General features: G+C 36.9%; 1 protein-coding gene across 1 annotated transcript in view; it reads right to left on the bottom strand.

The window, feature by feature from the left end:
• Positions 1-19,497, bottom strand: part of Mcm5 (Minichromosome maintenance 5) — a 51,771-nt gene that overhangs the window by 28,830 nt on the left and 3,444 nt on the right. The window contains exons 2-7 of the mRNA XM_083137731.1: positions 15,268-15,394; positions 14,594-14,722; positions 8,318-8,490; positions 6,002-6,157; positions 4,603-4,687; positions 1,040-1,283 (exon numbers count right to left, since the gene is read on the bottom strand). Coding sequence (XP_082993857.1) covers positions 1,040-1,283; positions 4,603-4,687; positions 6,002-6,157; positions 8,318-8,490; positions 14,594-14,722; positions 15,268-15,394 — 914 coding nt within the window. The remainder of the gene's footprint in view (positions 1-1,039; positions 1,284-4,602; positions 4,688-6,001; positions 6,158-8,317; positions 8,491-14,593; positions 14,723-15,267; positions 15,395-19,497) is intronic.

Below are 19,497 nucleotides of genomic sequence, written 5' to 3'. Positions count from 1 at the left end.
CAGACATAAATCGAAATCGAACCATGTAAAAGTTGCATTTGTAGCATGATGAAATCGTAATAAAACAAAAGGAACTTGGGCTTCTTCACTTTTCAGCATAATTTCATTCTACACGTAAACAATACGTAAAATTACTATTGGCATGAAACCAACATTCCTAACCTAACAACGATATGTGACCAGAGTATGTTTAATTCCTCTTTTTCGCACCAGTTTTAAAAAAATAAATTCGTTCTACATGCACAAAACACGTGCATATTCGAATAATGACGTCACTGATACTGCATAAAATTGCTAATTTCTCGGCTGTAACACATCTCTGCAATGTAAAAACTACGACAACGAACGAGCAAATGAACTAGTTGATCAGGTTGGTTCTGAACGGGTCGCAAAAGAAGGACTCAAATTCACAGAACGGGTTCACAGGGGGAACGAAGTAGTGAGTCCCTTTGTTTTTACTCGAAGTCAGCACCCGTCCAGTGTGACGTCAACCACAGCCCGTTACGTGAAATTCTGCTCTTCAAGCTTTATTGCAGATCCAAAACCAATGAACTGTTCGAACACCAACCTGCTCCGCTTCACGTATCAAAAGAGAATGGGTTCCGAACGGGTGTGTTCTTGAAGAAAGAAAATTTCCTCACCATACACAAAGCTAAAGCAACATTTTTTCCGGAAGAAATTACTGGTTTTCCTGCAACTCCAAAATGCGCATAAATTCCAGAAAATATGCAAAATTCCCTGACTATTCCCTGACTTTTCCAGTCAAATAGCAACCCTGTTAAACGACTATGAAACCCCAATAATAATTTTGTCATGCTGTATATGTCTGAGGTATGTCAACATTATGTTCCTAATTTGAAACATTTTAATGTAATCCAGATGAATAAAATTTGAACATATGAAAAGTTAAAATCAAAAAGGTTATAATACTTGACTTTTACATTTAAATTTCTAAAAATGAAGTACAAAAACTTTACTTTCGCATACAAGCTGGTTACCCATGCAACGAGGAATGCCAAGATATACTGAAATAACATACCTCCGAACAAAAGGCATGCAATGGCCTTCTTGATATCCTCAGATCCATAAATGCTCGGAGCAATGCTTTGGGCAATTCTTTCGTGTATGTTTGAACTTGCAGCCAGGCGCCTGAAGTTATCCTCCTCCTCAGAGGTCACAGGGGTGCTTGTGCTGAACCCTGATCCTTGAGTATCAATCTGAATGCCTACGACACGCATGTATGGTGCACGGACACCTACAATAGTCTTTTCACGTGACCTTTTCTGCAAAGAGATCAATACAGTATTTACTGTAAGATATGGTTATGATATTCAGTTTTCACAAAAGAACAGAGACAACATGTATATTTTTCCTAAATGTAACATGAGAATATGACATTTCATTTTCCAAATAGGACAGGCACCCAAAGAAATGGAGGACTCTACTCACATATTTATCTCCACCATTATATTCTTATTGGTAAATGTTCCATTATTTAAGGTGACCAGACTTTGCAAATTAGCTAGGACAGTCCCCCCCCCCCTTTTTTTTTTTTTTGAGTGTCCTGATTTTTTTAGAAAGTAAAACACGTTGCCACAAAATGTCCATTCTTTGTGACAATGACTTATCGGTAGAGGCACATATTTTTGGTAAATAAAAAAGCAAAATTTCGGTACAAAAACAGACTCAATTTCGGGTTCAAAAGCTGTAATTAAAATAAAATTTCGGTGTTATAGCGGTGAATAATCACATCAAAAGTGCTATATAAAATGACATTTTAGTTTTAAAATTGTGAATAGAATCCTAAATTTGCTTTAAAAACTGCACTTATTACACTAAATAAACTTACCCCTTCTAATAGCACATTTATGTAGTTATCAGAGTATTAAGTTTATTCCTTTGTAAAGCGGTCCATTTTTGCTTGTAAAACATTTACAGCAGAATTAATCAATTTTCCGTGAATTGCATAACTCACAGGATACTTCAGACTTCAGAAAGTGTCGCGTCGGTATATAAACGGTAAATTTCGTGTTTAAGAGTATATTTCACATTTTGCAGCTCATTTTGCATTATTTCGTGAAAAAACAGGGTAGAAAAATACACCTCACACCTTTCAGAATAATGAAAAATGAACATTACAGCATGTTATTTCATTATTTCGTTTTTTCGTCAAAAACGAAATTTGTATGCCTCTACTTATCGGAATATATAAAATATATAATTTATATATAAAAATATATAAAATATATAAAATTACTGTAACAATGCACCTTCTCTACTATTAATATGAACTATGGAATAGTAAAATTAAGTCACTCACGTCTTGTCTAATCACATGCACGTAAATTTTACAAAATGTCATTTGAAGAGAAGGATGCACTGAAGAAGATTCATTCATCGGCAAATATCAATGAATTACTTCTAATTTTAAAGGACTGCTTGGTTGTAGTGCAGTGCATATCACAGTTATGTACACGGTATTTAGTTGTTTAATTAGTTTTCAAACGTAAATATTTATGACAAAACAGTTTATACAGGGTGACACCTGAAATATTTTTGACACGAAACAAAATATGGAAAATCTACTTGCATGGAAATGTACCCACGTCAGGGACTCACAAAATGAGGGGATATGCACAATACAGAAAATTCAGAAATTATTGTACTCAACATGAAGTTCATTTTTTTTTATGGAACATGCATGTTTTTTCTGGTGAAATGAAAAGTAGAGGTAAAATTATGGATAACAGAATTGGTTTCGCCTTCCCACAGCAAATATCTGCAGAGAAAATGAAACATTTAAAGGTTGGCAGCATGGACACAGTTTGTTGCGCCACTGTACTTTCTGCGAGGGTTAAAAAAAACAAACACATAACGGGCCACGTCTCAGTTTAGTGGTGTCTCCCAACCAGGTGTGTTGCACTGCTGTAAGTGTCAAACAGGGAAATCGTACATACTCTGACACATTTGACGGTTTCTATTCTCAGCTATTACTTGCCATATTGATATTTGGAACCCTGTTTTGTTGTTACTACTGTGTTCTCTTATTTCGTCTAGTACGTAGATATGCCGGTCTTCAGTAATGAAAACTACACATTATTTTAATTTACGGCGAATGTCACAAAAATGCAACCACAGCTGTGACATTGTACGCTACCCAGATCAACAGTGCCCTTCACCTCGTACCATTGCCAACATCTGCACAAGTCTCATCGAAACAGGAAGCTGCGCTCCCAGAAAGCGTCAATGTACAAACACATCAACTAACAACGGGAACAAAATCACTGTTCTAGCTGCTGTAGCTTACAATCTGCAGGTGAGTGTACGACAGATTGAACGCGGTTCTGGAATAAGCCACAGTAGTGTGTGGAGAATTTTGCAAAGGCATAAATTTCATCCGTATCATGTGTCACTGCACCAGGAACTGTACGGGAATGACTTTCAAGCCCGCATTGCATTCTGTCGTTTTGCACTTCAGCAGCTGCAAGATAATAATTCATTCCTAAGTAATATATTGTTTACGGAACTTAGTTTACAAATCACAGTAATGTGAATTTGAGGAACATGCTCTACTGGTCTGTGCAAAATCCCCACTGGCTTTGCGAGGTTGCTCATCAACGACAGCGGAGTGTCAATGTTTGGTGCATTGGCAACCGAATTGTAGGTCCCTATTTTATGAGGGAACATTAAACAAACAGCGACATGCATCATTTCTTCAAGACACTCTACCCCTTCTCATGGAGGATGTGGCATTGGAAACCCATCTATCAATGTGGTTCCAGCATGATGGGTGCCCTGCAGACTTCGCACATGTTTCCAGAGAAGTTGTGGATGCAAAGTTTCCAGATCGGTCCCCCGACTTGACGCTATTAGACTACTTTCTCTGGGGCACAGTGAAAGATACAGTCTATCACGAAGTCCCATCAACACTAGAGAATATGAAACAGCGTATAACTGCATCGTGTGTGGCAATATCAGGAGAAACACTGCAATCTGTGCAACGCTCGCTTGTTCACCACCTCCACAAGTGTATTGATGCAACCAGTGGTCACTTTGAACATCTGCTGAAGTGACACAGTTTCATCAGATAAGACGTTACTGATGATTTGTGAGCGTGTTTTCTGTGCTGGATGTACGTTACAAACATGATGTACATTTGAGCTATAGGCCACTCGTAATTTTGTTTCAGAAAGTGAAACAAATTCTGTTCTCACGAATTGTACCTCTAGTTTTCAGTTTGCTAGAAACGCATACATGTTCCATTAAAAAAATGTTTGAAATTGATATTATTTAAGTTTCTGGATTGTGAGCCCCTGACATGGGTACATTCCTGTGCAACACATTTTGTTTCAGTTCTAAAATTTTTTAGGTCGCAGAGTTAGGTGAGATGTGTATATTTTGGCATCCAGTTTTTCATTCAGGAAAATGTTCTGTTTTGTTGTTTTAAAAATCTCACCACCTTAGCAAAAAGAAACTTACGCAAAAAATTAAAGTAACAGGCTCTCAAATATTCTGAAAAATGGAGAGTACAGGTTCGACTTGAACGACCCTCATACATAAAACTTACATGACTAATTTACCAATTCTTTAATATTCACTCACCTTCGTTGGCTTTGCACCTTTCTTGATAGAATAGATACCAAGTACTAGAATTCTGTTTCCAGGCACTACTCTCTCACATAGGTATCTAAAATGACAGATATGCAGTCAAATTACAATTTCTTAAAAGAAAACAACGATAAATGAACAAGTAGGTTCTGGTACTGCACTGAAAGTTTGCAAATGTCCACTTTCTGTAATTTTGTATGATTTTTCCTAGTACAACATTTTAAAACAATCTTTAAAGATAATACAAGCAGATATCACACTTAATTTCTGGAATTCTATTTCTCATCGCAAGACACACATAATTATGGTGAATAAAGTACCATGATTTCGGTACAAAAACTGGGCAAATCAAAAGCAGTAAATAAAATGGCATTTAGGAGTTAAAAATGGTGAATAAAACCCTCAATTTGATTAACTCTGATAAACTTACTATTCATTTTTCCGCGTAAATTTCTTTTGCGATCGATTTCGCCACCCCTCGGTGGCTTCGTCAGGCATGTATGAAGCCACCAGATGGGTGGTGAAATAGATCGCAAAAGAAATTTACGTGGAAAAATGAACAGCAAGTTTATCCGAGTTAATTACCTACCTCCGTGTAACCGCCAAACAGATATCTTTAGATATAACCTAAATTTGATTTAAAAACTACACTTGTTATACAAAATTAACATTTCCCTTCTGTAGTTGTCAGAATATTAAGTTTATTCATGTAAAAAGTGAGTCCATTTTTTGCTTCTCAAATATTTACAGGAAAATTAATCGATTTCCCTTGATTTGCATAACTCACAGGATAATTCAGACTTCAAAAAGTGGCATGTCAGTCGGTAAATAAACTCTAAGAACTTATTTTACATTTTGCATCATTCTGTGACAAAACATGGTAGAAAATGTACCTCCCACCTCACAGAAACATAAAAAATAAACATTTCACATTCAGTGCTTGTGTCAAAAATGAAATATGCATGGGTCTACTAATCACTTGATATCCTGCAATAGTAAATGAAGGTAGATGTAATTATTTTTCAAGAACCGAAGCTTAACTCTGTGTACGTGAAAAGATGATATGCTGACTTATTAAGAGCACAAGAGTCATGCAGCTTCCAGACGAAAGCGACAAGCCACACCTGCAATTTATATTGTCAGTATGAAAGATTGCCTTAATTTCTGAAAGTTCATTTCCAAGGGCCACATGCTGCCTGACACTTATTAACTTGGTCTAAAGCTGCCTTCAGTGTAATCTTGATTGTAATTTGCAGAGAAATGGATTTACTAAAAAAAAAAACTTGGAAACAGAGATAAGTGAAGATGAACGTAAAGAGAAAAACAACTACAGAACTACCCCAGCCCTCTTACATGTCTCAAATTTATTTACACTTTGCAGTAAAAACTGTACCTGTCGCAATACAGTGTCAGGTGTCGTGGCATTTCACCCTGAGGGATGGAATCTGACAACTCCTGTATCTTCAGAATTTGGAAATCCACACACTTGCATTTATCTGGTATGATGAAATAAGGATCCAAAGGACACTTAGGTCTTCCAGCCTGTTCGCTACAAAGATGGAAAAGAAAGTAACATAACTTGGAACATGACAATTTGCATTCAACAACTTATACAAAATAGATTATGGAGCTGAGAATTTTAAAAAAAACTTTACCAAAATTATATTTTAGAACAAAAGAAATGACATGCTTTGAAAAATGCATGCTTGAAAGTAAGACACACCAATCAAATTCAAACATATTCAGTGGAACCCTGATTTTAGACCCACATATTTATGGCAAATAAAACTGGAAACTGGAAACATTTAGAGATCAAAAGTGGTAAATAAAATGGTGAATAAATTCCTAAAATTGATTTCAAATCTATACTTATTACACAAAATATTATTATATATTCTACTAGCAGATTTGTGTAGCAGTCAACAGTTTTTGCTTCTCAAATTGCTACAGCAGAATTAATCAATTTTCCGTGATTCGCACAACTCACAGGATAATTTAGATTTCAGAAAGGGTCATGTCTGTAAATAAACTCTATATTTTGTGTTTAAGAGTTCATTTGCCATTTTGCATCATTTCATGACAAAACATGGTAGAAAAATGAACCCCCCACACCTTTCAAAAACATGAAAAATGAACATTGCAGTGTGCTATTTTACATTTCAGGTTTGTCAAATACGAAATATGCATGCCCCTACTGATTTTATATTTTCCTTCATTATACAGTCAATTTTCACTGTCCCAATAAAGCAAATACACGTATTTTACACTTTTCCATACTTTTAAGTTTTTACACCTTGGTCCGCAGAAAAACATAAAATTAATGTTCCATTGTAATTACAACAATAACTATGAATTGAATGTAAAACAACTCTTCAAAGAAGATTGATTACTATTAATACAAGTCTTTCAGTTATCCTGACTAAAATTACATTAACATCATCCTTACTGATTTCTTGAATAGCACATTATACTAACCACTCTGGAGGCTTGGTGTGATACTTCTCAATACATAACAAAGGATCTGCATAACTCAACAATTACAGACTCTTGAGTCCATTATATCCTTTAATGGAAAACTAGTCTATATACTAATAACCAGGGAACCGAATTTATATATAGTAAAATATGCTAAATATGTAAATACATATTTAGTTATTTTCACCAAAATATGGAGTTATATCTCGTATGTTACTTCTTTAACATACTGTAACTAGGATAATGATTGGAGATACATGTTTTGAGATCTGCACGAGTCTAGAGGTATGTAATTAATAATTAGTAAAGTTAAATTTCAATGTTACTATTTCGAGGGGGTAGGCGATGTCCAAAAAATTGATATTTTTATTTCTTATTTTCATTGGTTTCGAAAACATCGCTTCTCTCTCAATTTTGGTGTTTAAAACCCCCCTTTTTGCAATAGAAGTATGACCTCCCGACATTCCTGGTGCCAAATGCATGGTTGGGGATCTGATGAACTTCAAATTTCATATAAAAAAAAATAGTTCCTTTTCATGTTTTTCTTCTCCTTTTACTAACTGATTATGAAAAATTTTATTTTCTTCCATCAGGATTATAGCCCAAAGTGTACTGAACAAAACAAGGTATCATTTGTAACTAACATTCTTAGTTTCGGAAATATAAAATTCCATTTAGAAGCATACAGAATTTTAAATTTCTTGCTGAAAACACACTCTGAAATTGGAAAATCAGCCTCGGCGTAAGTGTTGAATGTACAACAAAAAATGTGTTTTCATTTTCTGTTTCCAAAACAATTAATAACAAAATTTCGTTGGTAAGTGTTCCAACGTGAATTTCCTTAATTGCCTCTTCAAATGGGTTTATATTGTCTAAAACTGCATTCAATATTGCAAGAAATAATGGGAGTGTATTTCAAATTTGTCAGTTATTTGCAAGAATTCAGACAACTCTTTTGGTCACATGGGAACATGTAGTAATTGCACGAATATGGAGCATATGTTGAGCAATGTTCTGAAATATGGAAATAATATGTAAAAATATGGAAAATAAAAAGTATTTTTTTTTCGAGTCTACATGCTATGATGTACAAAGATAATACAAAATACAACTGATTTCAGCTTCATATATAAATATGTATTTACATATAAATCCATTCCCTGCTAATAACTGACTAACATTCTAAACAAAATTAAACTGCCATTACATCAGTGTCAAAAATATCAATACTCACGTGTTACATTTTCGTGGCATAACATAGCCATCCAATCCAGGCTTAATTGGAAGGTTTGGAATAACATTTCTGCACGACCTGCACTGGACAGCAATTCTTGTAGCCTTTGACTTAATTCCTGATGTGGTTACAACTATGCCCGGTATTTTAACCAGCCTGGAGACTTGCTCAGACTGAAATTAAAATGTTGATTGACTTCTTGATTACATTATAATAAATAGTAACGAAAAATCTGAGATCTTAGGATGAAAACCTTGTTAAACTTATAACATGTAAGTATTACATTGCAATTAAATGCATCAAATTATCATGGTTTGTTCAAAATACTCTATTATATATTAGGGATGGGACCGATTAATCGGTACTCTATCAGTATCGGCCAATATAGGCATATCGGTAATTTTACCGATAAATATCTTATAATATAGTGCAAAATTCTACCATTTTGTTGTAATTTTTATGGATAATCTCCATGCCCATCTTTCTAAAAAAGTAAAGGTTTAAATATTCAACTTCTTTTGCACTGCGGTCACCTCGAAACAAACATTTATTAAGTAGATCAATTAACATTTCAGGTTCTTCAAGGACCATTTCTAATTTTATATCGGATCAGTAAATTTTATATCGGTATCGGCCAAAATTTCATATCGGTCCATCCCTATTATATATAAAAAGGTGAGACCAAATTGCAAAATCCAATTTTTTCAAACAACACTGGTGCAAAATAAATGAAAACTTCAAATTTTTAAAATATTTTCCAGAATAATTACAATCTATGGAAGCATCACATGGCATTTTTGTGGATGTCCCAAATACCGGAACTCTGGAAAAGAAAGTGTCTGCCTGTGTTATGTTTGTCTGTTGTATATTGAAATAATTCTTGATGTTACCTTGAAAGATGTTATTGTGATAAAATGACAGGCGTATGAAATAAGACACGTTCCAATGGGCTAAAATATGGAAAATATTATTTTGTTTTACTCATGTCTTGTACTCCAGTTACATTAGTGTAACTAAATACTTAAGAAAGTAAACTGTTCAAATGGATTTCTTTGGTGTTTGAATTCTCTTTATCCCTCCTCTGAGAAGGCTTCATCAGGAGTAGCCATTCTCTCAACAGGAGGGGTATCAGGCATGTAACTAATTACATAACAAGAGTCGTAATATGTATATAATTTAGCATGGTCCTTTGCTGGAGTCTGGATGACTGAACGTATTGAGCAGCAAACATAAACTGCAGGAACTAAAATATGGGTTTTCACTGGGGATGGGTGTTCCTGTTACCTTATGTGTAGAACCACATATTTATAAATACGGAGAAAACTAGTACTCACTTTTATCCGCGAAGCTGTTTTTTCTTCTTTTTCGATTAATTTCAGTGGCCACTGCCACCATCCTCGTTGGAACTTGCTGCGCTGTTGCTTGGCGTGCGTCTTTTGTTCGTAGTTCTCTGGCTGCCGTCAGGTGCGCTGTGCATCTTGGTGCGTCGTCTGCTATTTCCGGGCGATAACTGCTGCAGTAGTGGAATCCAAGTATGGTGCGCTTGCCCGCTATCGATGTTTAGCTCGTGCGGGAAGTGCATTATGGCGTGCGTTTCCTTGATTTTGGTGTCTATGAGCGTGTGGGCAGTGTGTTTGACTCGAACCTTTTGAATTTTATGGCTATTGTATTTGATATGTCTAGCAAGACCAGTAGTGGGTTGGGCTTTTTTCGCATCTGCTAGGTGCTGTTGGATTCTTTCATTGACAGATCTGATGGACCTGCCGATGTAATGAGCCTTGCATTCACACTCTGCATCATATACACCTGGGTTGTCAAGGGGGGAGAGGAAGTACCGTTTGTGCTTGTTCAGTTTGTCAGTTATTTTGGAGTTGGGTTTGTGCGCTACTTTGATACCAAATGGGAGAAGGGCTTTGGCTATGCGGTTGGAAGTGGTGGGATGGTAGGGGAAGGCAAACCATTTATATTGGTCACTGGGGGTTGGTTGTGGCTGGGTTGCTTGTGGATGGGTTGATTGTGGTAGGTTAGGGTGTCTGACCTGTATTTCCGCCTTACTGCACCAAGTGGAGAGTTGTGATTCAGTGTAGCCATGTTTCAGGGCTATTTCTGTGATGGTGGCTATCTCCTCTCGTAGATCCTCTTCTTTGCCACAGTAGGAGAAGGCTCTTCGATAAAAGTTTAGCCACACATTGGCTTTTTGCTTAGGGGGATGGCTAGAGAGAGCATGTATGTACTGGTTGCCTGCATCCGGTTTTCTGTAGACAGTGGTTGTGAATTTGTTAAGTGCACGGCTGATGGTGATGTCCAGGAAGTTGATTTTACCAAGTTTTTCATGCTCTACGGTGAAGTTGAGCCTGGGGTGGATGCTATTTAGTTTGTCTACTAGGAGGTTGAGTTCTTCTGCCTTTTTATATACAACTATTGTGTCGTCCGCGTACCTTCCATATCGGATGTGTTGTAGTTCTGGAGTGTGGAGTATCTCTTTTTCAGCCAGGTGCATGACGATGTTGGCTAAAGGAGCTGATAGTGGGTTGCCCATCGCAAGGCCCTCGGATTGGTTGTAGAATTTATCTTCAAACTGAAAGTAATTGTGTTTTAGACAAACTTCCAATAGTCTGGTTATCTCCTGCACCTCTAGGGCTGGGATTCTGTTAGTTGTCAGCCATCTTTCCACCGAACGTAGTGCTAGGTCTATGGGGATTGAACTGTACATATCTACTATATCAATGCTGGCTAGTTTTGCACTGTCAGCTTGCACTATTGAAGTTACCAGATTTTTAGCATCGGCACTGTTGCGGAACACGTATGTAAGTTTGTGGTTGAAATGAGATATTTTGTTTTTTAGCCAGTTTGTTAGGTGAACTGTGGGGTAATTGAAGCCAGCTATTATAAGTCGCATGGGGATTCCAGGTTTATGAGTTTTAGGAATGCCATAGGCAATGGCAGGTGAAGGGTGGGGATTGAGGAGGAATTTGTGGTCTTGTTCACTAAGTATGGCACTAGATTTCACTGCATTTTTCACAATTCTATTGTACCTGTCTGTGGGGTCTTTTTTGATGACACTGTACGAGTCACTGTTTAGTTTGTCTATCACTTTCGTGGAGTAATCACCTTTGTGCATGATTACGAACTGGTTTGTTTTGTCGGACTTTAGACACCAAACATCATTGGTGTTTAGCCATTTGCCAAAATCGGAGAGGACAGAAGAGATTTCTTGGTGCACTGGATTAGGTTTCCTGGTTTCACTGTTGGTCATCACTTTTTGAAAAATTCCGGCTGCTGACGTTCTGATGTTTTCCGAATCTTGGGGTTTGGGAGCAAAACAAGCTGCTTTTTCTGCCGCACATATGAGGTCGAGGGTGGGTGGCTTACTGTTTTGTACATTAAACTTATCGCCGTAGGCAAGGAGTTCTTTGAATTTGTTGGGGATCCACAAGCAACCCAGCCACAACCAACCCCCAGTGACCAATATAAATGGTTTGCCTTCCCCTACCATCCCACCACTTCCAACCGCATAGCCAAAGCCCTTCTCCCATTTGGTATCAAAGTAGCGCACAAACCCAACTCCAAAATAACTGACAAACTGAACAAGCACAAACGGTACTTCCTCTCCCCCCTTGACAACCCAGGTGTATATGATGCAGAGTGTGAATGCAAGGCTCATTACATCGGCAGGTCCATCAGATCTGTCAATGAAAGAATCCAACAGCACCTAGCAGATGCGAAAAAAGCCCAACCCACTACTGGTCTTGCTAGACATATCAAATACAATAGCCATAAAATTCAAAAGGTTCGAGTCAAACACACTGCCCACACGCTCATAGACACCAAAATCAAGGAAACGCACGCCATAATGCACTTCCCGCACGAGCTAAACATCGATAGCGGGCAAGCGCACCATACTTGGATTCCACTACTGCAGCAGTTATCGCCCGGAAATAGCAGACGACGCACCAAGATGCACAGCGCACCTGACGGCAGCCAGAGAACTACGAACAAAAGACGCACGCCAAGCAACAGCGCAGCAAGTTCCAACGAGGATGGTGGCAGTGGCCACTGAAATTAATCGAAAAAGAAGAAAAAACAGCTTCGCGGATAAAAGTGAGTACTAGTTTTCTCCGTATTTATATACTACCGCGTCTCTCTTTCCCCAATCATGAACACATATTTATGGTAAACAAAACATCAAGATTTTGGTACACAGACTTGGCATACTTCAGGGGTAATAAGTAGGGACACTGAAATTTTTAAAGTGTGTATAATTTTGTTTCGAGACAAGTGGATAAGAGTTATGACCATTTTCAGCTCCAATTTATTCACGAAGTTACGCGAAATACAAATCAAAATGAAATGAAAAGTGTCGAAGTTCACGAAATAACACCGAAATTCAGTTGTCAAAACAAAAAAAAACACATTAATTTACCTTCTGTCATAACATTGGACTGTTATTTTGCTCGTGAAAATTCAACATTTCATTACAGGTGACAATGACTGCATAAATTAGTTTTACATCATCAGAAGTGCAATGCCGCACAGTGCAACCGGTGTCAGTGATGAGTATTTAGCCTCTTTCTTCTCCGTTCGTTCATTTCTCCATTCCTGCAACTCAGGCTATCTCGCTCCAACGTAATGCGTAAATACGGAAATTAGTTTTCTGCTGTTAATGTTATGTTTTTGTAGCTAAAACGCAAATGTTTTAGTAGGACTATTTTTTTTTCAGCCAAAGTTTGCTGTCCAAAAAGTTCAAATCAGAGGCCTACAGAAGATCGTGTGTAGTCTGTGTCTCCATTTCGCGCCACACAAAAATACGAGTTTCAAGGATTTTCGTGTCCGTGCTTCTTGTGCGCTTGCTCATAGTTTCTTTGGCGAATTACAATGCCCAATGTTATTTCAGTATTTGAACGTGCTCGAGGTAACAAGGCTTGTACAAAATTAAATGACTTGCTCCGCAAAGATCCAGGAAAGATTTTTTTAAAAAAATGTTAGTTTTATTCAGTATGCAAGAAATATTGTCAATGAAGACTTGTACGACATTTGCAAGAATGTGCCTATTCTAAAAGCATTTTCACAATTAAATTTTTTGAGAGGGTACAAAGCTTTTCAGGATATGGTAAAGAGGGATGTGAAGGAGTCGGGTGTATCTTTGAATTTAATTAACATGCTGCTAGCAGTTAAAGAAGATCACGAAAGCTTTGTGTCACTAGCTGTGCAAGTGTTGTGGTTTCCTGTTAGTAATGTTGACTGTGAGCGTGTTTTTTCAGCTTATGGTAATATAATGACCAACCAGAATTACAATTTAAAAACATGCAACACAGAGGTTATGTTAAGTGTACACTTTAACTGATAAAAATAGGTGCATACTACTTAACTTTGAATTTTATTTACCGCTTTTATATACCGAAATTGTAACTTTTTAAATGCGAAATTCATGAATTTTAATTACCATAAATCATTGTCCCTAGTAATAAGCATTGTATAAAATGGTATTTCGTCATTGAAATGGTGTATAAAAGCCTAAATTTGATTTAAAAACTAAACTTATTACACAAAATTAACATTTCACTTCTAATAACACATTTATATAGTTGTAAGAATATTAAGTTTAATCCTGTGTAAAGGAATCCATTTATGCATCTCAAATATCTATACCTGAATTTATCAATTTTCCATAATTTGCATAACTTACAGGATAATTCAGACCTCAGGTGGCGTTGCATTGGTAAATAAATCTTAAATTTCATGTTTAAGAGTTTATTTCGCATCATCTTGTGACAAAACATAGTAGCAAAATGCACCTCACAACTTCCAAATACATGAAAAAAGGATGCCCTTACTTATGTAATTATCACTTATAACATAAACTTATATTCATAAAAGGAAGGAAAGAAAAAAGGTCCAAAAGCACATTTGGAATTAGATGTTATATTTCGCATCTGAAGAAAATTCACACATCTTTTCTGGTGACAAAAATTCATGAACAATTCCATAATTTCCAAGTCAATAGACTATTTACTTTTGCCATGCTGAAATCACTGTAATTCTGTTAAATAATGGTTTAAATCAGAATCTGTCAAAACCTTATCGGCAAGTACATCAGAATCAGCAAAATTTGTATTTTCTTCCATCACTGTATATTAAAATGAAAAATAATCATAGCACTTTTAAGGATAACTAGCAAAGGGATGAACACTAACTAGCTGAAAAACAACATTTCTAAAAGTCAAAAAGGTCAAAGCCACATCTTTAATTTTACTACATGCAAAAGATTTGTAATACCTTCATTTCTCGTAGGCAAGATGGATTTGCATCGGACTGCAGCAAAATTTGGATGTCTTCTACAGCCTCTTCTCCCTCTGGCCGGGGAGCTGTCACCTCATCTGCTACTTCCTTGGCTGCATCTTCAAACTAGAAAAGTAAAGGTTTAAAGTGTCTTACAAACGGCATAATACAAGAAAAGTAGCACTTTGGCATACTGTGATGGGTTCTCCACATGATAAAAGATTGGAATTGATGCCAATTTATCGAACTATTTTATATATCTTAACGTAATAGATATGCTGCAAAAATAAATACATGCAACAATTGCATGTATTCTATATTTCCCATTCATTTTGTGAACTGGGTAACTACAAAAAAAAAAGCTATGCTATACTAACCCACTGACATGTTTGCTGAAAAAACATTTCTTCTCATTAGTTTGTAGAGAAGAGGGATATTTGGCAAACAAGTTTCATATGCAAGTTCATTTTGTTCTAAGCTTAACAAAAAATATAACATTGGTGTTTCTCCTCTCTCTCTCTCTCTCTCTCACACACACACACACCAAGTTCTAGTCCAGCTGGACAAAAAAACAAACCATTTCAGAACACTCTAATCTCTATTAACATATATTCCCCTCCAAAAAAAACTCCTAGTCTTAAAAAAAATTGATATGAAATAAAAAAAATTACCACAGGTAGATGTTCCGTAGGCTGTTTGACTAACTTGTCTGCTAGCTCTTCATCGAAACTGGACACATCTTGTAAGCTCACTTCAAGCCAAAATTGTTGCAGATTGTATTGTCTTTTTAGGGCATCCCTGTAAGCACATAAGACCACCATTCATTAACTGTTAATCAAATCATTAATATGAATAATGTTACAATGCACTATCATTTCATGTGTGTTCAAAACTGATTTATATTATTCATTTTCAAAGTGTTTTACAGGACTAAGGTAGCAAGCACTTTCAGGGTTTGCACTCATTTTGGCCAAACAAATTATGGTTACAGAAAAATGCATCAATACATGCTATTTTGACAGTATGTGCTTCATTTAAGGTATTAATTCATGAAAAATTATGTTGTGTAAATGACTGTGATCATACATAAATGCTGTTGTATACAAATGCAGGAAAGTCTAACCTAAAAAAATCTTAACGTTCTCTAATACCCACTCTACTAAGAGGGGAATCTATAAATTCTCTGTTCAAGGCAAATAAATAGAATTTCTCATAATGTAGTATGTCCTAAAACATCTAACCTGACAGTCAACCTGCTCATTTAAGCATGTAGAATGGAAAAATCATTCAGCACAAAATATGTGATAAGTAACTCATAACCTTATTCAACATGTGATTATAGACTTATAGAGAATTAATTTGTGTGGGAAATGATTATGTATAGGCTAATGCCAATGAACAGTTTTCTATTGTTAAGCACTTCCTCAATCATCATCACATTCAAAGTTTAGTCCAAGTCTGTTTCAAATCCACTTTATACTCAGACAAACTAATTGGGACTGGAACTGCTTTTTAAAGTGGTTTCTGAACCATGGTAATGGGCATTCACTGGGGATCGAACCCAAAGTCCCTTGATTACAAGGCAAGAGTGTAAATTGATTGATTGATTTAGTTTATTTTACTTCGAGTTTTGTTCCTCTTGGCTAATTTGCGAAGATGGGGATGAGTGATGAAATGATGAATGGACATTCACAAACAACCAAGCCCGAGCAGGATTCAAACCCGGGACCCTTGGCATCGCAGTGAAATGTGCTAACCACTCAGCCACAGGGTCCGGCGCAAGAGGGTAAAGCAGAGATCGACAAACTCCATGAGCCATGGAGTTACTTCACACACATTTGAAAATGCATGCAGAGCTAGGTACCAGGGGTGGAATGAATCTATAAGAATGAAATTATTCTCACTTGTTACAACAGAAATTATGTCATGTTAAACTTACATTAAAAGACCCTTGGCATATCGGCAAATTACTTTGAAAATTGAAGGATTCCTGTCTTTTGCAACCAGACACGTAGTTTGAGTTAACCCTACATCATTCATGTTGCATACCTGAGATACACGGGGCTAAAATTCTTTTCTTGGAAGATTAGGCATGCAGCTCCAAGCTGTTTCTCTCTTTGAATACAGACGACCACGGTCTCTGCCAGGTGCCACTTTGCGTCTGGGCTTAGAAAAACCGTTTGTATCTGTGAGATACAGAGTGACTGATTACGTTCATGATAGTGGTAGCACACAGCCTGCTTGCAGAATTGACCATTTGTATAAAAAAAATATGCTAAAGTCCATTTTTTTCCACTACGAAGTGGATGTAAACAAAAGCACGTGTTCTAGAGAAAGCCAGTGCAGCCCTATTGGTGGATTCTGGCAGTAGTCCCTCCGCAGACCTTTTGCACCCTGATAGATAGTCCATTCAATGCAGTCTTGAAACTAGAGTAATACAGCATTGTATGCTGTTCAAAGCATTTACTAGCCTTATCCTTGCTTATGAATTCATAACCATTCTTTAGTAAAGCACCTACGGTGACATTCACTCATTCGAATTAACGAAATTCCCGCTACTTGTCCGTCACTCCATGTTGTGCAGTGTTGAAAATTTGCAATATTAAGTTAAGTCTATAATCTTGAAACACCGGACTAGACAGAATCAGAAAACATGATTTAGACTGACAGTGACTGACATGGGAATCTCTAGATTACACACGTGTTGATGTATATACCACAAACACGCACACACTACTTTCAACTTCATGCGTTTTATCTAGAATGGTAAAATCAACACACTGCAAAAGATTGTAGGGAAACCTTTGAGAAGAGCCAAAGTGCTTGGTGCAAATACAACCCGTGATGCTTAAAATCGTACGGAATGTTACTTTAGCATTTATTAAATGATCCACCTACCCTTCCTTTCCTTTACTTCCCACATAAAACATGCTCAGATTTCAGGAACCTGAATTCCCCCAGCTTGTCAAAGAAAAATGCCAGATGCATACACTGGCAACTGCTTTCACGAAGGAATTTGTAGAGGGCGGGGACACAAGCTTTTGGCGTTACAGATGGGCAAACTGTGCCATTCAGTGTTGCTAACCGACCTTTATAGAAACATCGTTACAATTTGGTAATATTCCAAAGCTGTTATCGTATCTAATTGCTATATAGCCAACTTTGCAACTACAAAGTTTTATTAATGTTCCAAGACGCGTGTACGTAATAAGACATTTACATTTCTTGTATCTAATTCATAAGGGAAAAAATAACATAGTTGGAGACACTACGTCTCATGGTCAAGAATCTTCCGAAACCCTCAAGCACATGGCTATTTATAGCTTTCCTCCCCTCGACCCTGCAAAACTTGCCCTCCTCTCCGTTGCCGTGTGGTGGTTCTCGAGATTTTGCGTAGTGTTTATAGGTTGTAAGTATCATTGAATGTTGATGTGGCTTCAACAGCAAGTGTTACAAAACATCTACATTTGAAACCTTGAACAAGTGGCGATACCAAAATTGCGGTGAATCCAGAGTATTGTGTTGAATCATTAACTTCTGAACAGGTGTCTTAAAAAGAAGCATTTATGCGGTCCGCAAGGAAATTCAGCCGAACAAAAACGCGGATGGCACATTTTAGCCGATTTTGTACTTGCTGCCGTCAGCAGGAAAGTGGATGTTTTTTTTTCATGGATATGAGTTTGTCTACGCTGGTTAAATTATTGCATGATTCATTTGGTTTATTTTACTTCACATTTCTGCCACACTTGGCTAATCGCGAGGATGAGGATAAGTGATGATATGGTGAAATTGATGAAATAACACTCACAAAGAACATCTATGCCCAGGCCAAGATTCAAACTCGGGACTCCTAGCGTCGTAGCACACAGTGATAACCACTCCGCTACAACGGCCAGCTGTGTGAATTCTTCTTACATGGCATATTACCATTGACGAGAACTGACATCGTTGGTAAGTGTTTACCTTTATTTTATTATATTTTCTTCATCTCTCATATTTACAACAGTGTTCATTTTAAAAACTAATATTTGCACATTTTTAAAAGTCACTCTAGTTTCGAAACGTTGTGGAAAATACTGACACCGAAGCTCGCACGTGCGCTGGGAGGGAGGGGCAAGTGCTGGCGAATAGAAAGTGTACACATTTCGGTAACTTATTGGCCACACCTACTTCGTTTTAAAGCTGGAAACAGAATAGACCCATTTGTTCCATGCTCTGTAGCAGTGACGAATGACCTGCGAGCGATTGTCATAATGTAAAGATAAAAGAGATTCAAAGATGACTGGAATGTGATAACTAGGGGGTGGAAATTTGCATGTTTTTTCCTTTCACTTGATTTGGAACAATCTGGTAAAGTTTTATAGTGCATATAAATGCATATTTGAGGTGTTAGTGCATATATTGGAAGAAATTTAGTGCAATAATTTATTTCAAGTATGTTTCTACCATTTTATTTTCCTGTGTGTCACCCTAGCTGGGTCAAGGACATCCAGTAACAGGAAACTACAATTGTTGCAAAGATAAAGAAAACCATCCTCCTACCAATCATGGACATAAAAAATAAATGAGCCATAGTTCCAGGTGCCAAGGAAACCAAATCTGACCAGTCTAACCTAACTACGAAAGCGACATTCTCACGTAGGCAATCCTAGTCTGACGTCTGAAGTTCAAGATTAATTCTGATATGCATATCGAAAATGGGGTTTCTACGCTTTGTAAAATTTTGTGGCATTGGAAGAACACGTGATTGATTGTATAGTTTCTCCCTACTGGCAGCTACTACACAATCAGGGATGCTGAACAAATTTTAGTTTATAAAATAGGGGTGAGTTCTGATTGTGTATTAATTTTTACAAGTTGTACGGAAGAACAAGAAACATACTTTGGAAGGAAAAATGTGT

Source organism: Lepisma saccharinum, chromosome 16, assembly GCF_977018435.1.
Source record: "Lepisma saccharinum chromosome 16, izLepSacc3.1, whole genome shotgun sequence".
Classification (NCBI taxonomy): Eukaryota; Metazoa; Arthropoda; class Insecta; order Zygentoma; family Lepismatidae; genus Lepisma; species Lepisma saccharinum.
This window is presented reverse-complemented; position numbering and strand designations above follow the sequence as displayed.